At 50.0% G+C, this 27,042-nt stretch overlaps 1 protein-coding gene across 5 annotated transcripts; it reads left to right on the top strand.

The window, feature by feature from the left end:
* The first annotated feature begins 1,426 nt into the window (after nucleotides 1-1,426).
* Nucleotides 1,427-19,246, top strand: MIB2 (MIB E3 ubiquitin protein ligase 2). 5 transcript variants are annotated; one of them, XM_081341215.1, is made up of 21 exons: nucleotides 1,427-1,627; nucleotides 5,994-6,088; nucleotides 7,726-7,771; nucleotides 8,730-9,050; nucleotides 9,711-9,882; nucleotides 10,452-10,558; nucleotides 10,854-11,048; nucleotides 11,395-11,537; nucleotides 11,769-11,876; nucleotides 12,145-12,249; nucleotides 12,484-12,646; nucleotides 12,866-12,999; nucleotides 13,160-13,308; nucleotides 13,896-14,052; nucleotides 14,254-14,408; nucleotides 15,226-15,352; nucleotides 15,566-15,793; nucleotides 16,451-16,629; nucleotides 17,273-17,457; nucleotides 17,654-17,719; nucleotides 18,496-19,246. In XM_081341215.1, the coding sequence occupies exons 4-21, from the start codon at nucleotides 8,804-8,806 to the stop codon at nucleotides 18,735-18,737; spliced, it is 2,862 nt and encodes a 953-aa protein (XP_081197341.1). In that variant the 5' UTR covers nucleotides 1,427-1,627; nucleotides 5,994-6,088; nucleotides 7,726-7,771; nucleotides 8,730-8,803; the 3' UTR covers nucleotides 18,738-19,246. The 5 variants fall into 5 exon arrangements, with proteins under 5 accessions (XP_081197341.1, XP_081197342.1, XP_081197343.1 ...); XM_081341216.1 differs by having other exon boundaries at nucleotides 5,950-6,088; XM_081341217.1 differs by lacking the exon at nucleotides 7,726-7,771.
* The last annotated feature ends 7,796 nt before the right edge of the window (nucleotides 19,247-27,042 follow it).

Genomic DNA, 27,042 nt, shown 5'->3' with positions numbered 1-27,042 from the left:
GGTAATTTCAGCCATGCTTGCTAGGAGCCAAACAGCAATTCTGCTTAATGGCCGAGGAAAAGCTAACTTGGCATTTCTGCTGTTTTAAGTACAGGGAAGGATCCGTCCACTCCATTTGCGACAAAAGCCCAAAGCATCTCCAAAGCTTGCAGGACAAAAGAGGGGGCTTCCCCCCCCTTTCTTCTCCTTTGTGGACTCTCTAGAAGCGCTGGAGGAGGTAATTGCAAATGGCTTGAGCTGCAAAGGCGACTCACTCATCTGAGTCCAGACAAAGTCAAATCGCCCTGGGCCAATTGCGGGCAGCAACAATGGAGCTAATATTTTGGTCTCCAAATGCAGAGTAGCTCAAAAAAGGCAGGGCGATTGAAAAAGAGGCCAAATTATAATACGGTTTGTGGAGCCCTTGGAACGTGGTAGTTTGAAAGGCAGATGGCCAGGACAAAATACTTCTTTTTCTAGTGAGACACACCGTATGATACCACCTCCTACCCTACACCAGGTCCAGAAACCGGTCCAAAATTGTCCTCTCTAAGTTCTCAGCCGCACTCTCGTCTTCTCTTCCTAGTTTAGATTGTCGGTGTTAATCCAGGCTGATCTGTAATTTCGGGCCCTTGGATTACAGGAGCAGAACGGCACCATAGTTTAGAAAAAGGGCACCTCCGTGCGTGGGAGTTGTTTCTCCCGGAACATTTTCTTGCTTTTTCCCTCCTGGTCCTCTGCGACCTTTTCTGCGTGGAGCTTGACCTACGGTCTTGGCTCAATCCGCCAGAGGAGTAGAGGCCGCAGGCCAAACCAAGCAGCCCCAGATCTGATTTGCCTGACATTGACCCAACATTAGACTGAGTTTATGGGAGGCCTCTGCAAAGAGGGATTGAGCAAATGACCTACCTTCTCTTCCTTTCAACATTGGTTGAATGGGTTGCAGATTTTTGGTTCTGGCAGAAAAATATTTCCATTCTTCCTTTCTTTTTCCCTCCTTCCCTTGCCTTTTTTTTTATTCTTCCCTTGCTTTTTTTCCCCTCCTCCTTTCTTTTCTCCCTCCTTTCCTCTCTTTTCACCTTCCTGCCCGCTTTCTCGCACTTTTTCTCGTTTTTTTACGCTTAAAAAAAGCAAACTCCCGGACAGCTCCTGCTAAAACAAAGACTCCCGCCAGAGGGCGCCCTTTGTTCGACGACTCCCTTCCCTTCCCTTCCCCCCCCCAAAATAAAATAAAATTAAAAAAATCTTCCAGCGTCGGAGACAAAAGCAGAGTCACTGGCGTGGGAAACCTCCCCGGGCCGAGAAAAAAAAAAGCCCTTGGCCGCGGAGCCTGCTGGGAAGTGGAGTCTTTGCTGTGGGCAGCCTGGAAGCTTTGCCGGGCGAGCAGCTTCGGCCGGAACTACCGTTCCCAGAAAGCATTGCACCTTTTGCAGGCTGGCAATTGGAAAAAGCAGAAAGGGGCGAAGCAGCACGCACGGCACACACCGAAGCGAGGCGGGGGGGGCGTTTGAGGAGGGCTTGAACCCGCCTGGGAGGAAAGGAGGAAGAGGAAGCCCGGAGGAGAAGCAGCTGACGGAAGGGAAGCGGGATCGCAAACCGAGGTGCGCGGAGAGGACTAGCCGCTTGCGCTGGCCGCAAACTTTTGCTTGTAAGTTTTGGCTCTGCGGGCGACGGCGACGGCGGATCCCAGCGGCGCAGTCCGGGGCTTGCTCTTCTCTCTCGCCCCCCCCCGGGTTTGGGGGCCCGATCGTAGCTGCAGGGCCGCTGGGGAAGTTGGCAGCCTCTCTTGGATGGGGAAGGGAGGCCGAGGGAAAAGCCCTTGCCTCCATCGCACGGGCGGGTGATCTCCCGCGTCCCTTCGCTGGCTTCTTGTTAGGGTACTTGCTGTCATGATGATGATGATGATGATGATGATGATGATGATGATGATGATGATGATGATGATGATGATGATGATGGAGGAGAAGGAAGGAGGGGATCCCGCGCTATCTTGGATCGACAGATCTCTCTCTCTCTCTCCCTCACACACACACACACACACACACACAGAGAGAGAGAGAGAGAGAGAGAGAGAGAGAGAGAAAGACACACACACACACACACACACACACACAACAATTGCTGGGGGTTGAAGTTGCTTCCAAGCCCAACCAACCAACCAACCGACCGTCCTTGCCTTGCCTATCCATCCCCCTTTATCCCAGGTTCCTGGTCACCACCTGGATGGCTGGTTTGGCCCATGGGGAGAGAGGCAAGGTTGACCCCCCCCTCTCCTTTTCCGAGGCCTGGCGTCTTCTTTTGGGTTGGGAGGCTGCAGATCATTGCCTCTCCCCCCCCTTCCCCCCTTCTCCATCTGTTTTCCACCACGTTTCAGGGTTTGAAAACTGGTCCTCTGGGTCATTGCTGAAGATGCTTTTGCTGAGATCCTGCTGGAATTCCACACACACACACACCCTCCTCCATCTTTGCAGATGGTTTCAGAGATAGCCGGGAGACCGGTTGATCCTGCATGAATCTTGTATTTGCTTTTTTTTGGAACAAGAGTGTGGGGCCAATCTCGTTTTTCCACTCTTTTTCCCATAGAGGTGATTATCAGAAAACCTTAGTGCCGAAACTCAAATTGAGTTTGGGCTGAAGAATATAGATTTCTTAGAGTATTCCATCAGTGAGCCTCAGCTGATCAGCATGTTTATTGAATGTATTGCTCTGTTGATTCCCTTGCAACATTCCTTGGCTTTGCTACTTTAAAAAAAAAACATTAGTTGAATGTTTAAACCCTTAAATCTGCCTGCCTCTTTTTTCCCCAGCTTTAACTTTTCAATACTGTAACATCTTATGATTCTGGTGTATAAAATCCAATAAGCACATAACCCAAGATAAAACTAAGGTCTCCTTCAAGTCAAGTTCAACTTGAGATGAACACACTGATGGGGTTTTTGTGGCAGTCTGAAAAGTCTTTCAAAGGGGCAATTCTGCATCAGACCCTTAGGAAGCATCACATCACTCTTGTGGCAGGGAGTTCCGCCTGCTCAATTTATTTATTTTGCAGGCTGTCTAATACAGTCAGAGCGGGCTCTGAGCCTCCACCACTCTGATTAAAACAGAACACAGCAACTTAAATGAATTAAAACTAAATTCAATCACGAAGGCTTTCAGTCACATCTGCTGCCCTCTTATTGTCATTTTTCTCCCCAACTTTTGATTCCGTCTGCAATTTGGGTCCTACTTTTGTCTCAATTCTGTGGACGAATTTACCATGATGTAACTCCCTGAGATTGAGGCAGGATATAAAAAATAATAATCAAATCAATAAATAGTGCTATATACAAAGATCTGATTGCCACGATTCCCTTGTGGCATATTGACGGGGTTGAGTTAGCCTGTCGCAGATGCCAGCGTAGAATTGACCTCAGCCAACCTCAGGAAACTAAATGGGGGTCACACCAGAGAACCAGTCAAGCTGTGAAAGCAACCGAAATAATCCACAAAGCCATCAGGAGACGAGGATGGCATCTCACAACCCCCCCCCCCTACTTCTTGATACCTACAGGATGATGGACAATGTTTTTTTCGCAACTAATTGTCACTTTCCCCTGCTTCTTCGCGCTCCTAATGCCTTGGCTCGATTCCAACTCCTAAGAATTTTTCTGAGTTTATGTTCCAATATTTGAGGGGCTTCCACAACGAAGAGGGGGTCAAGCTATTCTCCAAAGCGCCTGAAGGCAGGACAAGAAGCAACGGATGGAAACTAACCAAGGACAGAAGCAACCTGGAACTAAGGAGAAACTTCCTGAACAGTGAGAACAACCAGTGGAACGACTTGCCTCCAGAAGTTGTGAATGCTCCAACACTGGAGGTTTTTAAGAAGAGACTGGACAGCCATTTGCCTGAAATGGTATAGGGTTTCCTGCCTGAGCAGGGGGCTGGACTAGAAGACCTTCACGGTCTCTTCCAACTCCTGAATTTCCTAAGATCTGTAGGCCCACACTTTGGGACGATTGTACGACCTCTAGAGCCAAGACACAAAGGAGCCTCTTGTGATTCTCAGCTGAAAAATGGGCCATCAACTATATGCAGTTTTCTCCCAGTTAACCTCTCCCCCACCTCGGACGGCTTCGTAAAAAACCCCCAAAAAACCTCTCAGTCATATCCCATGACTGAGATGCCACCTTATCTGTGCCATGTTGCAAGTGCCGCTTTGGGGCCACCATAATATTTGTTTGGTGTGGTGCCTTGCATCTTTGGTCATCGCTAGTATCATCATCATTATTGCCATTCTTCACAGCCGCATGAAAGCACGTGTATGTGTGTGTGTGTGTGTATAATTCCTTGTTTTTAAGCTGCAAGAAGCAGATTTTGGACCAAAATGCTTGTTATTTTTTTCCCCTCTACAATATAAGCTGATTTGCTCTGTAGTAGTCTTATCATTGTGTCAATGAGCTTGACATTGCACCAATATGGGGAAAAGTTACGGATATTGGCATATCCTCATGGGCTACACCTCAACATGTGAGCAGGGCAGAGCTGGTTCTTTCTGGGTTTCTTCTTAAATTTTGACAAGCTTTCTATATTGCCTCTCATGAACACCGCCGGTAGAGAGAGAGAGAGAGAGAGAGAGAGAGAGAGAGAGAAAGAGAGATTAAAAATGTATGACAGAGAGGAGCAGAGTTGTTATTCCACCTAACAGTAAAACCACAAGAGATTTGATTTGATTGTTTGCAACGTTGTCAGCTTAAATTGTAGCCTCGGTAACTGATGTGTGAGCAAGTTTCGTCTCGGCAATCTCTTTTGCTTGAAACAAATTGTTGAAGCTAAAGATGACTTATGTTCCCAAAGCAGCATTTCGTCCTCTGATGGGGGACAGCAGAATTAAAAATCCCCTTCGGGCAGAGCTGGACTCCATGGCCTAGCCTCCAATCTCTGGATTTCCGTGTGGTCTCCTCTCCCAAAACTAGTCATGCCCAACCCTGCTCGGTTTCCCAACCAAGGTTGGTCCCTTGGCAGAGGCCTGACACAATTAGAAGCACCAGAACACGTGGAAGGACCCCTGCAGAATCTCTATTTTTGGCAAATTGGTCAACCTGTTAAGAGGGTCACTGCTACCAAGCCGCCATTCTTACGTCATGGGGCTTGGCTCCGTTTGAACTGCTTTACACACCGGCATGAGCGAACAGACTACAACATTTCCTGAAAACGTTAACGTGGTCAGACGTCAGTAACTGAAAAAAAAGCAGGGAGAGTTCAGGTTCAGAATGGATGCAGAGGTAAGTTGCTGAACAGAGGCATTCAGCCGTCAATAAAAATTGGGCGCATCTCTGGATGAGTCTCTGGAGCTGAAAAGCTGGACTTAAAATCTGCTATTTTGGTCCTGCCTCTTTCGAGGAAACGTCTCCCGGCTGCGATCGGCAGCTTGTCATTTTGAGGGTGGCGGCGGTGATGGTGCCAGAATGGAGGAAGACTTCCACCCCATTGCTGCCTGACCTTGATATACCCCCCTCCCCTTCCCCACATTAGCCTTTTTCTGCTGGCAGAATTGCTCCATCCAAACAGGCCTGTTTGAGAAGGGTAGGAGTCTGCAAAGAAACCTGCTGAGAGCAATGTGGGTGAAAGAGGAGGGTGGAATTGGCTTGGCTCCCAAGAAAGAGAAAAGCTGTTTCTTTCTCTCTGCCTTACAAAACCTTTGCAAAGTCCCTTTGAAGGCTGCCAAATCCTACCTCGTCCCAGGATACTTTATCCCGGAATTCTACGGTTGATGAAAAAAAAAAAAGGATTGCGTCTCTGGATTTGGAACCCCCCACCTCATTCCCCTCTTTATGGGTCTCAGCCCAGTAAAATCCAAAAGGCCTTGATTTGCTTTCATGATTTCTGACTTTGAAACTGCAGATCTTTTTTTTTTTTGCTAAAGAAGTACCGTTTTCCTCTTGTCTTGTGAAACGCAGGACCTTTCAAAAAATGTTGCTTCTTCTCCAGGTACAAGATTGTCCTGTTGAACCTCTCCCCCCCCCATCTTTTAGGGTGATGTAAAGTGAAGATTTGACCGAAATCTGCAACAGGCTGTCATCTGTGGAAGCCTTAAAACAGCAAAAGATTGCAAGCTCTGTCTTAACAGGTAATTTCTGATAAGTTTTGTTCTTTTATTTCATGTTTTTACGTTATATACCACATGCGTGCTAGTCGTTTCCGACTCTAGGGGCCGGTGCTCATCTCCGTTTCAAAGCCGAAGAGCCAGCGTTTGTCCGAGGACGTCTCCGTGGTCATGTGGCCGGCATGACTAGACGCCAAAGGTGCACGGAACGCTGTTCCCTTCCCACCGTAGCGGTCCCTATTTTTCTACTTGCATTTTTTATGTGCTTTCGAACTGCTAGGTTGGCAGAAGCTGGGACGAGTAACAGGCGCTCACTCTGCTACGCGGCACTCGGGATTCGACCCGCCTAACCCACTGAGCCACCAATTGGGCTTAATCTGAGTTAAAATTGACTTAGAATACTTTTGGGGAATGTTCAGTAGTTTGCAGGAAATGCTTACTTAGTTAAAGGCAATTTGCTAAGCTAGTGATTTTGCAATAGATCCTTATGACCAACCAATTTGTAACACAGCGGTAAACTGAATTGGTTCCCTTTTTGATCCTTTTTCTTCTTCACTGACATTTCACTTCCAGAAGAGATAATAACGTGTGGGGGAACTTTCAGCTTGCTTTGCTTCGGTTCTGTGCTATTATACATCTGAAAATTTGGGGTTTTACTTTTTTTTTAAAAAAAAAACACACAGTTTCTTTCCTGCATCACAAACCAATAACATTTCCCCACATCACTCCGCCTCTTCCTTTACAAAATTTGTTCCATCCCAGCTGTTTATGTCTTACTTTGTATGATAAGGGAGAACTGGATTAATCTCTTGCGGCTTTTAATGTGAAGGTTAACTCCTGCCAGTTTTAATCCCTCTTAAGGCTTGGGTGTTAACGGTTTACTCAGTTTAAAAACCTTCCTAGTGTAAAAACCTCGCTCTCGATATTTTAAAGCAGAAGGTAATCTGCCAGGCAGATCTGCACACTCGTGTTTTTTTTTAATCGCCAGTACGTGAATATAGCAGCAGGAATATGACACACAGAGAGAGATCTTCTGTAAAAAAAAATGTGGCTTTCTAAGGATTTTCCATTCCCTTTCTGGGAAGAAAGGAAGTTTGTTTCCCACAGTTGGCTTAAAACCCTCGGGGTGGGGGGGGTGGCTTTCTCATTTTGTCTCAAACTTAGATTAAAGCCAGTTGGAGACAATGCCTAACTGCAGTTGCATCTGCACAGGCAACCAACAAGTGTGAAAAGAAAGGGCAGCATTCAATACAGCCGGAGAAGTGGCTGAGCTGTGATCTCCTCTGTGGGCATCCTAACATGCCGGCTGGGATCCCACAGTTGGAAAGTATCCTAGAGGTCAGCCAGTCCAACCCCTTGCTGACTGTAGAACTCACTATGTGGTGAGCCGCTCAGTTCTTTAATCCGTGCAGATCCTTCAGATCCTCTGCAGTTTCACTTCGATGTCGGGGTGTCATTGACACGCAGAGGCAGATAATACATCTCATTACTGCTGATTCGGGGTTCACCTTAAACCACAGGGCAGAGAAGGAGGAGGAGATCAGCTCTGCTTGGCTATTTTGCCTAATAAATCCCAGATTTTTTTTTCCAAATGCTCTTTTTTTTAAGCGCACCCCTTTTACAGGCTGCGGCAGAAAAACTTCTTTGACTCTTGATTTCAGACTACCTGCCAAAGCCAGGAGGAGGATCCTGCTTCAAGGAAAAATTGTAAGACATTCTTGAAGGATTTTTTTTCTTTTTTTCTTTCTTTTTTTTTTGGTTTCCTTTTGAAACCAAGCGGGGTGACCTTCACTCATCTATTTTTATCAAAACCGGGTCCTCCAAGCGAAGGAGTTATCAGGTAGCCACCCGTTGTTTTAAATTTATGACTCCAGCTGTTGCATTTCAGAAGAAAACCTGATAAATGTATTCAGCCCAGCCTACCTGTGGCTTCTGAAACGTGACCGAGCCGGGGTGTGGAGCAGCTATTTAGCCCGAAATATTTTTACACTTGGTGTAATGCGGAAGAGGCAAGGTGCCCTCCTGCTTGAAATAGTTTTAGGACCCAGTCTAATTTTAGGCCAGACTAAAAATAGGAGAAGATGAAGCTAAAATAATTTCTAACTCCCCCCCCCCGCCCTTTTGAAGCATCACAGTGGATAGGCAGGCGTGCATGACTGTGAGGCTTCATGTTAGGATGGGAATCAAAGCCCCAAAGTTGCCGGTTATGTGAAACTAGAATTCATTCTTTGTTTGCAAATGTTTTACCCAAATCAGAATATAAGCCAACATCAAGCTAGGCTTGATGCTGTGATTCCTGGGTGAGTTGGAGTAGCGTTGACCAATATGTTCACCTTAATTTAGCCCGTCGCTCTGAGCAGCGTGGATAGGACTAGATGACCTTAGTGGCCCCTTCCAATTTTATTTATTACCAATCTTCATTTTTAAATCTTACTTAATAATCCTTGGTTTAAGTGAAATGTCGTTCTGAGGACCAGAATGGTATTGGTCGTTATAACTGGGCGGGAAGGATTTATATTCGGCTTCAAGTTCAGTCAGATTTAATCACCCTCTCGGCTTGGTTTGCTCTGCAGGGTTATTGTGAGGCTAAAACAAAGGATGCTTTGCATTCTCTGCAGCAAAGAAGAGATAATGATTTTATTTTACTTTTTTTAAAATTGTCCAGGCATCGTCCATGTTTTCTTCTCTACAACGTGAATCTGCCTGCCAGTGGCCAAGCTGAGGGTCCCAGGCTCAGCAATGGACTCTGACCCCTACGCGAGCATGCAGATCGGCATGCGGGTGGTCCGTGGGGCTGACTGGAGGTGGGGAAGCCAGGATAACGGCGAGGGCAACATAGGGACGGTGGTGGAGATTGGCCGGCAAGGCAGCCCAGCTACTCCCGATAAGACCGTGGTGGTCCAGTGGGATCACGGGACTCGCACCAATTACCGGACCGGATTCCAGGGAGCGTATGATCTTCTGCTGTATGATAATGCACAGATAGGTACTTTCCCCCCCCTCCCACCTGCTTCAAGCCCGAATTATGAGTTACATTGGGAGCTAACCAGTTGGGACCGGAACGTTTTTTTGCTAAGCAAGGTGGCGAAGTGAGCTGTGCCGGATTTTACGACCTTTTTTTTTTTTTGCCAGGGTTGTTAAGCAAATCACACAGCGGTTAAAGAATCCTAATTCTGGGAAGGTCCCAAATGCCGAATCGTGTAGCCCTCCCTGGCAACCGTCCTAAGTTTTTCTGCCTGCCTTAACGCTCCCCAAATGTTGGATCACCTGACGGTGGGGATGCTACCGTGGTTGCAGATGCGAGGGCCAAATCCTAAGTCATTTTTTCCCCCCCCCAATTTTTACCAAACGGTCGCTTAACCAAAGAGTCGTAAGTCGAGGTCTGCCTATATCGGACATCTCTGAATGTTTAATGAGAGTTGGAGGCCCTCCTGCTGGAAGCGCAGGGCAGGACTCGTAACCTTCATTCACACGATTTGGTCTTATCCTACCTTTCCTATGGTTTGGTCCTGTCCTATTATTGCAAGCGTGGTCTGAACCATTGCAAATATTCCCCCCCCCTTTTTTTATTATCCTCTCCCCACCTAGGTCTCTTTCTGCTCTGGACATGGCTGTAACCCAAAGTATGTTTCGGCTCTTCTCCTAGGGGTCCGCCACCCTAACATCATCTGCGATTGCTGCAAGAAACACGGCATTCGTGGAATGCGATGGAAGTGCAAAGTCTGCTTCGACTACGACTTGTGCCTGCACTGCTACATGAGTAACAAGCACGACCTCTCCCATGCCTTCGAGCGCTACGAAACCGCCCACTCGCAGCCGTAAGTCCTCTCGACAGACTTGGAAAGATGGAAGGAAACTTATTTCCTTTTAATTTTCCAGTTTTTTCTTTTAGGGGGTTCGTTTTTAATTAAATACGACAGAAAAAGACAAAAAGCAACCCAGTAATCATCATCATCATCTTCTTCTTCTTCTTCTTCTTCTTCTTCTTCTTCTTCTTCTTCTTCTTCTTCTTCTTCTTCTTCTTCTTCTTCTTTTTCTTCTTCTTCTTCTGCTGTTTTGCCCAAACCAGTCCCTTAGATTTTGAAGCCACGATGTTCTTCTTCGGCCTGGACCCTTTTTTTTTTGCCTTCAATCTTTTCCTGCAGGATTAAATGGAGTATTTTTGTGGGCGTCGCATGATATGTCCGAAATATTCTAACTCTCATTTTTAAAAGCCCCATCAAGAGGCTGCCCTTTTGACCCAATTCTAGTGTTGATTGAGGTTGCTAGAGGTGGAATAAATAGCCTTATTTAAGGAGCCTGAATCATTGTAGCTTCATAGGTAAGCGTCTCCCTATCCATGCAACAGATGGAAAAAAAATAATCGGGTTTCTGTTTTTCCTTCCAGAGTCACTGTAAGCCCACGACAGAATTTGCCACGCGTTGCTTTAAAGGGGATCTTTCAAGATGCAAAAGTCGTCCGGGGGCCTGACTGGGAATGGGGAAATCAGGATGGTAAGGATCTTTCAGATGATTTTCTTTGGGGATGCGATGAAAAAAAAAATTGCTCCCTTTTCACCTTTGCTGTCCTGGAGGAACATTTATAAACCTTCAAATGTCAAGAGAATGATTTTTTTATTATTATTATTATTTTTTTTAACATCCCCGCTTGAAAAAAAATAGCATATCAAGGATACCTGAACCCCTTGCATGCTTCATTTCTGAATGCAGGGAGCAATCAGGTAAAAGAATGTCTCTGCAGCTGGAAATACACACACTTCAGAGTGCTGAGCAATTCTCTCGTCTACAGGTGGGGACGGCAAAATTGGCCGCGTGGTGGATATCCGTGGTTGGGATGTGGAGACGGGGCGGAGCGTGGCCAGTGTCACCTGGGCTGATGGTACTACCAACGTCTACCGAGTCGGTCACAAAGGGAAAGTGGACTTAAAATGTCTCACGGAAGCATCAGGGGGTTTTTATTACAAGGAGCATCTTCCTAAATTAGGTATGTGTGGACCGTTAAAAATAAAATAAAATAAAATGATTAGGAAGCATCAGCTATCCTTAATCTCTGCCCCCTCAGCTGGGCCTTGCTGAGAATTCTGGTCCCCTCTAGTGGACTACAAGCTTCCATAATCATCAGCTGGGCCTTGCTGGGAATCCTGGGGGTTGTTATCCAGCCCCTTCCCAAGTGAAGAGGTGGCTGTCACAGGGAGACGGTAATTTACACCTAGCGCAAGTCTTAAAAGTTGCCAAGGTTGGACAGCCCTGCCTTAAATACCTTCTGATTAGGTCTGATATTTTTGTCTTTTTTTAAAAAAAAATCTTCCGCACCCTGGTCTTTTTCCCAGGCAAGCCAGCCGAGTTGCAGAAAAAGGAGAGCACAGAGGGACACCCGTTCCAACATGGGGACAAGGTCAAATGCCTCCTAGACATTGACATTTTGAGGGAGATGCAGGAGGGCCACGGAGGCTGGAACCCCAAAATGGCTGAGGTAAGTTTCTGCAAATGTCCGCCCTTTGGTTTGGAAAAGGGCAGGATCTCTTACAAATAACATGGCCGGTCACTTTTACAGGACAATGCCAAATGACCAGCCCCGCTCTTGAGCAGCAAGGATTGGGGGGGTTGGTTATTATTATTATTATTGGTTATTTTTTTTCCTGGCTTCTTCAGTTTTCCTCTCCCCACCCCATGCTTCTTTCCTCTCTTTGCTTCCTTCCCCAAGTTCATTGGCCAGACAGGATCAGTACATAGGATCACAGACCGAGGAGACGTGAGGGTCCAGTTCAACAACGATATTCGTTGGACGTTTCACCCTGGAGCGCTGACCAAGGTGGGTAAAGCTCATTCCCTGGGCAAATTATTCTAAAACTCGGGATGTGGGCCGACGCACGTACTAAGCCAGGATGGGTATTTAAGCACTGGGAAGGAAGACCATCAGGAAATCTCATTGGAGAATGCCCACTGTTGGAGAATTCATCTGTTTAAGAAAAATAATAATAACAACAACAACCATAATAATCTCCCCCTGATTTCCTCTGACATTAACCAAGTCCCAAAGCCAGAAAATGTAGAAAAATTTCCTTTCTTCTCCCTTGTAGCTTAACACCTTCTGGGTTGACGACGTCGTGAGGGTGATCGAGGACATGGAAACAGTGAAACAGCTGCAAGCCGGTCACGGAGAATGGACGGACGAGATGAAAGCGGTGAGCGCCCTTCCCTTAACACTCCTTTTTTCTTCTTTTTTTTGCTTCCCTTTCCTTGCATCGATCTGAATTTAAAAACCACCTCGACCGTGTCCTCAACACTTTTTCAACCTGATGGTTGATGGGGAGAGGCCAGGAGACAAATTATCTGCTCCCCGGCGTTTTGTTCGCTCCCGGTTCCTTTTGGCTGAGTGCAAGAGACCACACGGACTTCTTTCTTTTCCCGGCTTACAGATCCTGGGCCACATCGGTAAGGTGATCAAAATCTTTGGGGACGGAGATTTGCGAGTGTCCTTTGCCGGCCAGTCCTGGACTTTCAACCCAGCCTGCCTGACAGCCTATCAAAGAGAGGAAGACGCAAACCTTATGACCACGCAGGACGCCAGGGAGTCGAAAAGTGAGGGAGAATTTTTTTTACCCCCGATTCTTTGCCAAAAGAGGGCAGAAAGCGAGTGCCTTTCAAGTCGTATTTGGTACATCAGGAATTAGCTGAGGTGCAGCAAAAGCTTTTCAATCCAAATTGCCCGGGAAATGAGGAGGATCTTAGGCTGGCCTTCTCAACTGGCTGGTGATATTTGTATTTTGCGTGTGTGTGTGTGTGTGTTCATTTTCATAGGTTCCTTGGTTTCCGTGGTGGGACGGTTGCTCTCCCAAAAAATGGAGGCCGATAGCCCGGGCCGCCTGGTGGTTGAGGCAGCTCAGGGGAACATCGGCAAAGTTCGGGACTTGATTCAGAAGTATCCCGACAAGGCAAGTGGCCTCTGAGGAAGGTTCTCTGGGTCAGATTCAGATGAATTGGGAAAACGACACTCCCTCCCCCCTCGCCCACCCCAAGAAGAAGCCGATGGCAGTTGGCCTTGAGAGTGTCAACTGGCCAATCCTGTGAATAGATGCTAAATCTCCTCCCCAGGTGGATGTGCAGAACCAGGGCAGGACCGCCTTGCAGGTGGCATCGTACGTGGGGCAGATGGAAGTGGCAAAGCTCTTGCTCCAGGCCCATGCGAATATCGACCTGTGGGATGAAGAAGGCGACACAGCCCTTCATTACGCAGCTTTTGGGTGAGTGGTCCTCGCTGAGAGCTATGGGGCAGGGCTCCCCTTGCAGGGAATACGACTGTGAGAAAGGGTACGGGGAAGGCTTTTCCCAAAGGAAACAGCTGCTCTCTGAAAGTGAGGCTTCCAAATAAAACATAAACGACTAATAAATGCCACACACACACACACACACACACACACACACACACTGGGGTTTCCATTCAGAAGGTGCGACATACAAGGAAGAAGGGATGGGGAGGGAGGAGGAGGGAAAAATAAGCCAACGTCCGCAGGGTTATACTTCTGAACTTAGCCAGCTAAGATGGAGACTCTTCCAGGAACATGAGGGGATGGTTGCTTGCTAGATAACAGCTGAAGGGGGGGTCCAAAGCAGCTGCCCTTTGGGGCCCCCTATTTCTCACTCAATGGAGTTGGGGCGGTGGCGAAGCAGGAGGAAGATGATGAACACGGCTTAGCATCCTTCCCCATTTCCAGCCTTTTAAAAAAACAACAACAAAGAAATGAGTGCACCAGGAGAAGGATTTTATTTCTAGTTCGTTTCTCTTCCCCTCCTTTCGTGTCTTTGCCGCTTACACTTTTCCGCGACCCAGAAATCAAGCGGACGTCGCCCGGTTCCTGGTCAGCAAAGGCGCCAACCCGGATCTTCTGAACGCCACCAGCTGCACGGCCTTGTACGTCGCGGTCAACCACGGCTTCACGGAGGTCGTGAAAGCCTTGTGCGAAAGCAACTGCGATGTGAATTTGCCGGTGAGTCTTTCTCTTTGGGGAATCACCGCTCCGGAAGCCCTTGAGTCTCTCTGAGTGGTCTCCCATCCCTCCCCCCATTTTTTTTTTTAGCTTTTGGCTTCAGTTTGAGTGGAAGGTGTTTTTTATAAAAAAAAAAAAGCAATCTACATTGAGAGTTCACCACTGTTTGGCTATATGTCAACGCCTTCGCTGTGCCTTCAGGGTTCTTCGGGCGAAACCCCCCTTCACTATGCCATCACTGCCGACTTCAAATGCATCATCGAAGCCCTCACCGAGGTCCCCGGCATTGATTTTACCATCCAGAATCAACAAGGATTCAACCTGTTGCACCACGCAGCCCTGAAAGGAAACAAGCTGTAAGCAAGAGATGAGTAAAGGCTGATATAATCGGAGTTGACTTCCAGGACATTAGCACAGGCAGGCTTCAAGGTCCCGGGGGGAAAAGTGCCTGACGCAGAAATGCCGGCGAACGCACCAAGCCCCTGAAAGGGCAGAGGAGAGGTCATTTGGCCTGCCAAGAGAATTATGCAAAGAGCAGAGAGGGGCCAAAAGGCGGCGGGTGTGTGTGTGTGTGTGTTGGCTTGGGGAATGTGCTGTTTCTTCAAGAGGCCACCGTGTACATGCGCCCTAATAAAGGCAGGCGATTTTTTTGGCACTAATGAAGGGGAATCTGCTTCTGTGTCCCAGGATAATGTTGCCGGATCCAATCTTGAGTCGGTCAACAGGACCGGAGGTTTAGTCTTCCGAGCTATGGGATTCGTGCCGGGCGCCCATCATCCTTGGCAAACTTCCCTCTCACCAGATCATGGAGAGAGAGAGAGAGAGAGAGATATGTTTCCTGAGGATGATGGGCATCAGCACGAATCCGATAGCTCGGAAGACTAAACCACCGGTCCCCGTGATCCGCTCAGATTGGATCCTGTGATATTTTCACCTCTGGCAGCATCATTCCATGATTTCGGGAAGACACAGGGCGCGGCTGATCCTACAGAATTGGGGAAGCAGATGCCAAAAATCACTTCCGGGGTCGGCTGAGCTGATTTCCTTCTTTATGACAATCCGTACCCTAAATGCACATTTTTTTCTTCTTTTCTTCCGTGTCTTTCTCTCTCTCTCTCTTTTTTTTCCTCCCTTGGCTGTCCTCTTCCCCACCCCTACCCTAACCCCGGTCAGAGCGATCAAGAAGATCCTCGCAAGGGCTCGGCAGCTGGTGGACGCCAAAAAGGACGATGGGTTCACGGCCCTGCATCTCGCTGCCCTCAACAATCACAAGGAGGTGGCAGAGATTTTAATCAAGGAGGTCAGCGTGAGGAGAAATGATTGGGGCGATGGGGGTGTGGAGACTTGCTGTGCTTGGGGAAGTCGCCTGCCCCGCCAGCTGAGGATGCTATTTATAAGGTCTGCTCAGAAGCCTGGGATCTCCTGGTGGTCCCCCAACCAGGCCTGTTCTGCTTAGGTTCTAAATGAGGGTTAGGGTTAGGGTGGAACTGAAGGCGTCTGCCTCTCCCCCCAGGGCCGCTGCGATGTCAACCTCAGGAACAACCGCAACCAGGCGCCCCTGCACCTGGCCGTCACCCAGGGCCACCTGGAGATGGTGCAGCTGCTGGTGAGCGAAGGCGCCGACGTCAATTCCGAAGACGAGGACGGCGATACCGCCATGCACATCATCCTGGAGAGGGAGCACCTGGTCTCCGTCCTGGTCGAGCAGCAGCCGGGCCGAGAAGACAGCCTCTTCTCCAAGGTGGGGGGGGGGCCCTCGGACCGGGGAGCGTGGGGCCGGCGTTTGCATTCTGGGGGGGGGCTCCCTTCCTGTGACAGGGCAGAGGAAGAGGAAGGAGAAGCTGAAGGCCAGCGGCCCCCCCTGCTCTCGGCCTTCGGTTTGCGTTTGGGGATCAGGGCGATGAGTTACACCTTCCCTTCCCCTCCACTTCTGGGCTCGCCAAACGGAATACAGGAAGTCCTCGGCTTAACGGCCACAACTGAGCCCGAAGTTTCTGTTTACAACCCTGGGGGATGACCATTGGGGGGAAGGCTGCAATCAATGGTCGTTAAGTGTGGAAAAACGGTCACCGGTCCCTTTTTCCAGTGGGGCTGTCACCTTGAACGTTCGCTAAACGAATGGCCGTAAGTCAAGGACGACCTGTATTTAGTCTTTAGTGCCACGTTGACCGATGCCGATAAAGGTTTTAGCCCAGGATCCGTTTCTCCATAACACACACAGCCCTGTGAGGTGGGCCGGCTCAAGCAGTGAAACTGAGGCAGGGTTATTCTGAATTGATTCCTTCTGCCTCTAGGCTGTAATCGCTTCTCCGAGTCCCCCTTTTCGCTGCTCCCCCTTCCTTTCCCCTCCATGGCTCTCTCGCCCCAAATTATTATTCTTCTTCCGGTCCTCCTGCAGCTCCAGGCCTCCGGTTTCCTCGGCAACACCCAGCTGAATGTGGGGACCGCCTTGGCCTGCTACCTGGCCCAGCACGGGGCTGACGTCCACTATGCCAACCACCGGGGCAAGTCTCCGCTCGACCTCGTCTCGGACGGGAGCATCGCGCACCTCATCCAGAACTTCTCCCAGAAATACAGGTGGGGTTCGGTCCCAGCGTCTCCCCCTCTCGACTTGGTCCTCCTTGCAACAGCCAGGAAGGCCCCCTGACTTGCAGCATTCTTTCTGGCTAGCAGCAAGGGGTCCACTCTGAGCCCAGAAATGGTCCGGATGTAATATTTGCGTCGACTGTCCGGTTGGCATAGACCAGGGGTAGGCAAAACCTTGGCTCTTTTATGACTCGTGGACTTCAACTCCCAGAATTCCTGAGCCAGCACGGCTCAGCTTGGAAACCTCTCGCTTTCCCCTCAGCCTGGCTGGCTCGGGAATTCTGGGAGTTGAAGTCCACGAGCCATAAAAGAGCCAAGGTGGCCTAGCCCTGGCATCGGCAGAAAAAGACACGGCTGGGACATAGGCTTACCGAGAGCGCCTAATTTTAAGAGAGAGAGAGAGAGAGAGAGAGAGAGAGAGAGAGAGATGGCCTCCGTCTCCGAGGCTGCACCCGGCAAGTCTCCATTTTGAAATTGGCCGCCTCGAGTGGTCCTTGCGCCCTTCCCATGAAGGACTCGTGGGGCTCAGCTGCCAAAGAGGGTGTTGGATTCTGCTCATTGGCAGCCACCCCCTGACAAGGCCAGGCTGCCCTCTGGCCTGACGTGGCCACCTCTTTCTGTCCCTCGGCTGCAGAGAGCAGCAGGACTCCTCGGACGGCTGCACCGTGACCAGCAGCCTGAGGAGAGTCCACACCACCCCCAACACCATGACGAACCTCAGCGTGCCAAAAGTGGCGGCCCCTTCGGAGTGCTTGGTTTGCTCGGAACTGGCGCTGCTGGTCCTCTTCTTCCCTTGCCAACACAGCATCGTCTGCGAAGGTACCGCTGCCCTTAAGCCCCGTCTTCCCTGCCCTGTCGCTGAAGCATCTGCTTCTTACTTTTCCTGGGGGTTGTGGTTGTCGTTGTTGTTTTCCCGAAAGCAAGGAATGAGAGTTTGCAGGAAGCTTGCACAAAGCTAATGTCTCTTTTCCCCCCCCTCCACTTTTACCTCTCCCAATTTCTCCCGGTAAATAAGAGTGTTCCCGAAGAATGAAGAAATGCATCAAGTGCCAAGTCACGATTACCAAAAAGCTAAAGCAAGGTGAGTGCGATTGCTTGAGTGGCTTTGCGGGCCCGTCCCCTTCGCTTTCAGCCAACCGGGGTGGGGTAGAGGCGGCACTGGGAGCATCTCATCGTTAGAGTCAGCATTCGTGAACGATGAGGCAGAAAGAGACTTCCTTTGCCTTCCTTATCTGGTTTTCCCCTGGGTTGCATTTTTTGGTCACTTGGAAGCATAAGGGGCACGGCTAGGGCAGATTTTTTGTTTTTAATAAGTCACAATCGCTCGTTCGCTTGTTTGCTGAACCCCAGGGTTTTGTTGTTGTTGTTGTTTGGTCGCACAAATGCTACCCTTGCATTTAGTTTAGTTTCATTAGTCGGGTTGTACACGCAGTTTGCAAACGATGCCGAGCAAACAAGCCAGCTGTTGCTTAGACTAGCCTGTGAGTCTTAAGTGTTGGTTCAGGCCAGAAATTGTTTCCAGAAATTTCCCAGAAACAAATGAGAGATAAACCACAGTTGAGAGAAAAAAGCTTCCCCAAAGACAGGATTTATAAGTAAAATAAATCAGGGTGGATTAGAGGCTTGTCTTTCTCCCCCCCCTGCCCTACACACACACACACACACGGATGATTTTCTGCACTTTTGCCCTTAGCCCCAAGCGACACATTTCACATCCTAGCAGGATTTTCCCGCCAGCTGGGAAATTCACATGGAATGAAAAGATGCTTAGAAAGGGGATTGTGTGTGTGTGTGTGTGTGTGTGTCCTTTCTCACACCGCCTTCCCCATCTCACCCCTCCCGCTCTCCCTGCCACAGACAACTCTGAAGTGGATGGTGGGTCGGGCCCCGAGGTCACCAACCAACAGAAGCTGATGGAAGATTTACAGAGCCGCTATCGGCAGATGGAAGAGCGGATCACCTGCCCCATTTGCATCGACAGCCAGATCAAAGTGATCTACCAGTGTGGACATGGGTCCTGCCAAGAGTGCGGCGTGGCCTTGAACGTCTGTCCCATCTGCCGACAAGCCATCCGCGAGAGGATCCCTATTTTCGTTTGAGGACTGGCTCTGGCTTTGCCACCCCAAACCCCGCTATCCTGCCCCTCCCTCCTTTGGGTTCGAATTCTGCTTCGGTTGGGAGAGTCTGTAGCGGGCCAGAGAGAAGATCCGAACTACAGAGACTTGGGCTGGGAGATGTAGAATAACAGCTTTTCCTTCATAGCTTTCTCCAGTGTCAAAAAAGGGAGCAATCTTCCCAAAAGAGCATGTTTCCTTCCGTCCCATGGAAAAGCAATATTCTTGCACTTTAAAAGGCGGGGTCGGGGTCTGGCTCCGCCCTCCTCTCATGGGGGGGGCAGCCCACAGAAGAGTTGGTGCAGCACCAGCCTGGGTGTCGGGAAGGTGAATGGAAAAGGGATTTTTTCCATCAGGCCAAGGAAGCCCTGATGGAGAGAAGGATGGGTGTGGACATGTGTGTTTGTGTGTGTGTGAGAGAGAATGGGTGTGTTCTTCAACATGAAGTCGTGAATGTTTGCTGGCAAAAAATACAACACGTCTGCACAAGCCTTTTTTCTATGGGCTGGTAGCATTTCTTCCTTACATGCAATTACATGAGTCACAAGAAGGGGCTCTTAACGAGGGAGCCAAAACGGTGGGCTAGTTAACAGAGTAACACAGCTGGAAGGCACTGGTGGTCATCAAGTCCAACCCCCTGCTCATTCAGACAAATGGCTGTCCAATCTCTTAAAAACCTCCAGTGATTCATTGTCCTCGCTGTCAGGAAATTCCTCCTTAGTTCTAGGTTGCTTCTCTCCTTGGTCAGTTTCCATCCGTGCTTTGGAGAATAGACTGGTCCCCTCTTCTTTGTGGCACCCCCTCAGATAGTCATAGTGCGGGGAGGAGGGAAGGCAATCCCAGAACACAGAAATCGGCCTTAGAAATTCCCCCACAAGGTTCAGTGGACACCCAGTGGAGAGGAGCCGGGAGCCCAAGGTATAATTACAATGAAAAGATGAAAAATTGGTCCGGGAAGCACTAATAAAAGTGAAAGAAACGCTCCAGGTAGCCGTTGATAGGAGTCAGATGGTGATCCTTTGGTAACCATTTGAGGCAAGGTCTCCAGTAGGGCTGTGGCTCTTTGTTGGAGGGTGAAGAGAGCCTCAGGGGCAGCGTACCCTCAAGCCTCCGTTCACAAAACCAAGTATGTCAGAAAGGCAGGCCCTGGGTATGATGGACTTAGCCTCCCAAGGCAGACATTTTCATCACCCAGGAGAGGGCTACACGGATGAATAGTCAGCTGTGCAGGTTGGACTGGACAGGATGATTCTGGACCAGGGTAGCAAATCCTGGGTCAAACCCACCAGATCAACTGTTGTAGCAATTTGGTTGCTTAGCCCAAATTTAAACTCTGATCACCCCAACTGCATGATTATTCTGTATTCAAGGAAACGGGTCAGTATTTCAAGACCTTGAGCTATATAAGGCTGCAAAAGTGAAACCTGAACAGGGCAAAGGGTTACAACTCTTCATAGCGCAGGGCGTGAAACAGTAGCCTCCTTGGTTATTTTGGGCACAGTGGACTGAAAGGGACTACAAAGACCATATAAAGCACAGGGTATGAAAAGGATGCACCCCTGTGGTTATTTTATACATAGGACCCTGAAAATGACTACAAAGACCATCTATATAGCACAGGGCATAACAAGTGGCCTCTGGTTATTTTGGGCGTAGTGGCCTGAAAGGGACTACAAAGATCATCTATAGCACACGACATCCAAAGCCTTCCTTCTTAGTCATCCTCCAACTTCCTTTCGCGGCGACCTTCTGGGCCCGGCGGACTTCACGTCCGATCAACAAGTTAGAGTCCGTAGATTTAAAACGCTATTAAAAAGCTTTCTTTCTTTTGGCGGCCGCAATTCCCGCTTTGACCACAGGATGGCAGGTTTCCGTCCCATAGCATTAGCACGGAGGCCTTTTCGACGGCCTTAATGCGGCTATCGCTAAGGGACCGAAAACAGTGCCCACCTGTGGTACAAGCCGGCGTAGCAGCCAACAAAAGAAAAACCTTTTAAATGGCGTTTTAAGGTTATTATTCTTTATTAATAAAAGCTTATTAATATAAGGGCATTTTATTCTGCGCCTGTGACCCACCCGCCGCCCTATTAATATTAATAAGGCGCTAATAATAAAGATAAAGAATAATAACCTTAAAATGCGGCGGCCGCAATATTCTGTTTGGCCACAGGATGGCACGTTTCCCCGTCCCATAGCGTTAACACGGGGACCATAGTAGGCCTTTTGCCTAGATCGACACAGAAAAGAAGCAACAAAGCGCAGAGCGTCCCCTTTCACAGAGACCTTCTCGATATGGCCGACTTCCTGTCAGATCAAAAATGCCGTCCCCCAGGGTCATTGGAAAAACGACCTTTCCATCATGGCCGACTTCCTGTCCGTTCTTCTTAGTCATCCTCCAACTTCCTTTCGCGGCGACGTTCTAGGCCCGGCGGACTTCACGTCCGATCAACAAGTTGTAGTCCGTAGATTTAAAACGCTATTAAAAACCTTTATTTCTTTTGGCGGCCGCAATTCGCACTTTGACCACAGGATGGCAGGTTTCCGTCCCATAGCATTAGCACGGAGGCCTTTTCGACGGCCTCAATGCCGCTATCGCTAAGGGACGGAAAACAGTGCCCTCCTGTGGTCCAAGCCGGCGTAGCAGCCAACAAAAGAAAAACCTTTTAAATGGCGTTTTAAGATTATTATTCTTTATTAATAAAAGCTTATTAATATTAGGGCATTTTATTCTGCGCCTGTGACCCACCCGTCGCCCTATTAATATTAATAAGGCGCTAATAATAAAGACAGAGAATAATAACCTTAAAATGCGGCGGCTGCAATACTCGGTTTGGCCACAGGATGGCACGGTTCCCCGTCCCATAGCGTTAACACGGGGACCATAGTAGGCCTTTTGCCTAGATCGGGACACAGAGAAGCGAAGCGACAAAGCGCAGAGCGTCCCCTTTCACAGAGACCTTCTCGATATGGCGGACTTCCTGTCCGTACAAATAGGCCATCCTCCGGTTTATTTGAACTCGACCCTCCTATTATGGCCGACTTCCTGTCCGTTCTTCTTAGTCTTCCGTGCCAACTTCCTTTCCGTGAGACCTTCTCGCCATGGCGGACTTCCTGTCAGTCCGCTACGCTAAGGTCGTCCGCCATTGCCTTTGACAACGAGCTTCCCAGTATGGCCGTCATCAACTTCCTGTCCATTGGCAGCACCTGTCCTCTTTTCTGCGCTATGCCGCCGGAGTGCACAGTGGACTGAAAGGGGCTACAAAGGCCTTACATAGCCCAGCCATGAAACAGTGCCCTCCTGTGGTTCTTTTGGGCGTAGCGGCCAGAAAGGGGCTTCTAAGACCATCTATATAGCCCAGGGCGTGAAACACTGCCCTCCAGTGGCTATTCTGGGCGTAGCGCCATCGCGAGCCCTCCCGGAAGCTCCCCTCTCTCCTTCCCTCCCTCCGGAACCGGAAGTGGGAGGAGCAGGGCAGCCGCTCTCCAGTTGGGCCTGGCCTGGGCGGCCATTTTGCGGCGTGGCGGAGGCCGCAGTTGGGGAGCCGCGTCGGGGGGAGAAGCTGCCGGGGGACCCGAGCCCGGCAAAGGAGGTGAGCTCCGGGAGGCCCTTCGTTACGGAGTGCCGGACTACCGGCCCCATGGTGCTGGTCCGCCTGAGCTGCCCTAGCAACGGAGGGGGGGGCGTTGGGGCCGAGCGAGAAGCGGGGAATCCCGGACCCGGGTCGGGCAGGTCGTGCGAGCGCAGCCGGCGGGGCTCCTGAGAGGGGAAGCCGGACACGTGTAGCTTTGCCAGCCGGGCTTCCCTCCGCCTCTCCTGCCGGGGGGACGAGGGGGCTCCCTGGTGGGTTTCTCAGCGGGGTTCGGAGTTCAAATCCTGGTTTGTGTCCTTCCACCTCGGCACAGGCGGAGTTGCCGAGGGGGAAAGAGGCTGCTTTGCCCTCCCTGTGCTGAGCCGTCAACCAGGGATGAATGAAACCCGACAGAATGCAAAAACTAGGAAGCAGCCAGACAGTCTTCCAAACATGAGAAGGGCGCCCAGAGAAAGTGCAGCTTAAAACCCCGGCTAGCATTGCGGAGGAGGGAATCTCTTGCCCAGGTTTGCAGGAGCCTTAAGGCTGGGAAACTTGGCTTCCGGGCTTTTAGCTGGCCTGGCAAAGTGGGAGAAATCCCATTTTCCGGTGCTGCTCTAAAGAAAGAAAAGCCAGGTCCCTGAACGTAGACAGGCAGCTGATGGAACAGGCTAGGTAGGAGACAAGCTTTCCTTTCGGTAAACAGAGATAGCTCTCAACATTTGTGATAGTTCTCAACATTTGTTGTGACACATTTGAGGTTTACCCCATTTTATCGCTGTTCTTGCCACAGTTCTTAAGTGAATCTGACTTCTTGCCCGTGCATTTTGCTTGTCAAAATCGAAACATCCACCCATTTTTAATGCCTCTTGCTGCTGCTGTGTGCAGGTGCCTTATTTCCCCTTTTCTTGCTGTTTTTTCTCCAGGTAGCCAAGAGGGTGGGCCGGGGGTTGTATATGGCCAGCTTCCCGGTGGCTTTCCCACGCCACCCGCCCGCCCTGCGGCCCACGGATTGCAACCCGCCTCCCACGGAGCTTCGCCCACCCTCCACCGGAAGGCAGCTTTTGAAGTAATACCAAAGACGAAGCGATCCAGCGTCTGAACTCCGCTCCATGTTTATTTTTTATTTTTTGGATGATACGACACAGCCAGTCCTGTGGACTACCTTCTTCCTTTTTCTTTGACTTTCTGTTTCTATCTTTGGTGTGCATCGTGTTGCTTTTATTGCTTGTCCCCATCCTGCCCTTTCTAGGCATTTGCTCCTTAGAAGTCCATCAGCAGCAGATTAGCTGCCCAGGGAGTTGTTAGGAAAAAGACAGAAACAAACAGGTAGGATATTGTACTTGGGGGGATCCCAGTGCTTCCCTTCTGGATGTGTGTGTGTGTGTGTGTGTGTGTGTGTGTGTGTGTGTGTGTGTGTTTGAGACTGAGACTGTGTCTCTTAATGCCCTCTGAGGTTGCTGCCTTGGAGACGTTTCATTACCCAACTAGGTAACCTCATTAGTGCATGGATGACGTTACCTAGTTGGATAACGAAACGTCTGCAAGAAAACCAAACTCGGAGAGCACCAGGGACTTGACTTCAATCCTGAGCTATATTCTCCTCTGTGTCTTTGTGTGTGCGCATACAACACAGAGATATTCTCCATTTTAATTGGCTTTTGTGCACAAAGAATGCAATGCTTGGTTTTTTTAAAAAAGGCAGGACAGCCTGGGTGAGGATATGGAATTGCACATTTTCCCTGGTATCCACACCCAGGAGTTAACATGGAGTCCTTGCCAGCTTTCAACATGTGTGTGTGTATATGAGAGAGAGAGTGTGTGTATTGGTGCCCTCTGAGGTTACTGCCTTGGAGATGTTTCGTTACCCAACTCGGTAACCTCATTAGTGCATGGATGACGTTACCTAGTTGGATAACAAAACGTCTGCAAGAAAACCAAACTCGGAGAGCACCAGGGGCTTGAGTTCAACCCTGAGCTACATTCTCTCTGTGTGTGTCTGTGTGCGCATACAACACAATAGATATTCTCCATTTTAACTGGCTTTTGTGCACAAAGAATGCAATGTTTGATTGTTTTAAAAAAGGCAGGGCAGCCTGGGTGAGGATATGGAACTGCACATTTTCCCTGGTATCCACACCCAGGAGTTAACATGGAGCCCTTGCCAGCTTTGAAAGTGTGAGTGTGTGTGTCTGTGTCTTGGTGCCCTCTGAGGTTGCTGCCTTGCAGACGTTTCATTACCCAACGAGGTAACCTCCTTAGTGCATGGATGACGTTGCCTAGTTTGATAACGAAACGTCTGCAAGAAAACCAAACTCGGAGAGCACCAGGGACTAATTGGCTTTTGTGCACAAAGAATGCAGGGTTTTGCTTTGTTTTTTTAAAACAGGCAGGGCAGCCTGGGTGAGGATATGGAATTGCACATTTTCCCTGGTATCCACACCCAGGACTTAACATGGAGCCCTTGCCAGCTTTGTGTGTGTGTGTGTGTGTGTGTGTGTGTGAAAGACTTGAGTTCAACCCTGAGCTACATTCTCCTCTGTGTATGTGTGTGTGTGTGCACATACAACACAGAGCTATGCTCCATTTTAATTGGCTTTTGTGCACAAAGAATGCAGGGTTTTTTGTTTTTTAAAACAGGCAGGGCAGCCTGGGTGAGGATATGGAATTGCACATTTTCCCTGGTATCCACACCCAGGACTTAACATGGAGCCCTTGCCAGCTTTGTGTGTGTGTGAAAGAGAGAGAGTGTGTGTGTGTCTTGGTGCTCTCTGAGGTTGCTGCCTTGGAGACGTTTCATTACCCAACTAGGTAACCTCCTTAGTGCATGGATGACGTTGCCTAGTTTGATAACAAAACGCCTGCAAGAAAACCAAACTCGGAGAGCACCAGCGACTTGAGTTCAACCCTGAGCTACATTCTCCTCTGTGTATGTGTGTGTGTGTGCACATACAACACAGAGCTATGCTCCATTTTAATTGGCTTTTGTGCACAAAGAATGCAGGGTTTTGCTTTGTTTTTTTAAAACAGGCAGGGCAGCCTGGGTGAGGATATGGAATTGCACATTTTCCCTGGTATCCACACCCAGGACTTAACATGGAGCCCTTGCCAGCTTTCAACCTCTGTGTGTGTGTGTGTGTGTGTGTGTGTGTGCTTGGCCACTTGGGTGGAAAAAAGAATGCAGGGGCCAAACTTTTAAAACACCCCTGCAGTCTTTTTTTCTCCCTCCCTTAGTGCATTTTGAACAGAAACCACACTTAACCCAAGATAGCTTAGTAGGACCTTAGCTTCATGTCAAAGTATCCATCACTTTAAAATTAAGGCTTTCCAGCAAAGCAATTGAAATAATAAAAATGAAGAGTTCACTCAGTTTATAAAAACAGGTACGTGTCGGGGTGCGTCCTTCACAACTTAGATTCCTGGGGACAGGGAACATTAAAGTTGGGGGAGAGGGCGGTGGGTACACACAGCCCAGGTTACTTGGTCTGAGCCAGCTTAGACCAAAGCGGGTAAGTATGGGATGGTACCGGCTGTGGGAACCCCACCAGACGGCAAAGGACACGGAGAACAGGTAAGAATAGGTAAGTTGGGGGTGGAGGGTACAGGTGCTGGGAAGGAGGAGGGGGGACAGGCAGGCCAGGGTCTTAGAGAGGCAGACTCAGCCCTCCAACCACCTGGCCTGCCTGCCCCCTCCCAATCTTCCCAGCACCTGCATTTCCCTCCCTCCTCTTGGCCCCCCCATCTTTGGCCCCAAGGGGTGCCCGAGGTAGGGAGGGGCAGGCCCTGGGTGCCCCCCCAGGCCTGCCAGGGTGGATGGCGCATCTTCCCAGGGCTCCCCTCCTCTTCCCCTCCCTCCCTCCACCCCAGGAGGGCTGCTGGGGGCTAGGCGGAGGTGGGGAGAGCCCTGGAAGGAGGTTGGAGGCTGGCGGGGTGGCTCCTTGCCAGGGCTCCTTGCCAACACCCCTTCCTCTCCCCTTCCCAACTCCCCTGGTGCCACGGGTGCAGGCACGGGCAAAGGAGGGAATGGGAGGCCCTGGGGTGAAGGGGGGGCATTGGCAGGCACAAACTCCTCCCTTTAAATGTTGGGGAGAGCCTGCCCATTCCCCCCCCCCCGGGCCTCCCTTTCCCTCCTGAGTCTTTGCCACCCACGGGGTCCCTGCCAGATGGCACCAAGGGAGCTGGGAAGGGAAAGAGATGGGGTGTTCGGCAAGGAGACCCCCCCCAGCCTCCAACCTCCTTCCAGGGCTCTCCAGACCTCCCCTTAGCCCCCAGCAGCCCTCCTGGGGTGGAGGGAGGGAGGGGAAGAGGAGGGGAGCCCTGGGAAGATGCCCCATCCACCCTGGCAAGCCTGGGGGGGCACCCAGGGCCTGCCCCTCCCTACCTCGGGCACCCCTTGAGGCCAAAGATGGGGAGGGGAACCAAGAGGAGGGAGGGAAATGGGGAGGGTGGGTGGGTGGGGGGTGGGTGGGTGGGAGGGGAAAGAAAGAGGCAGGATGCTGCACTTTTCACAATCTTTATTAGAGGTCAAGAAAACAAGAAGTACACCCCCCCTCTGGTTCCCCCCCTCCCACCCACACCCTCCCCCCCTCCCCCACCCACCCCCAACCCACCCGCCCCCCCCCTCCCCCACCCCTTTGGCTTCAATCCTGGCCTAGAGGGGGCCTTGGGGGGAGAGGAGATCCTGGGAGGAGGGGGGAGGTTCCCCCCCCTCCCAGGACCTC

This window comes from Vipera berus (genome assembly GCF_964194415.1).
Source record: "Vipera berus genome assembly, chromosome: 17".
In the NCBI taxonomy this organism is placed as follows: Eukaryota; Metazoa; Chordata; class Lepidosauria; order Squamata; family Viperidae; genus Vipera; species Vipera berus.
The sequence above is the reverse complement of the archived record's forward strand: the minus strand, read 5'-3'. Positions and strand labels throughout refer to the sequence as shown.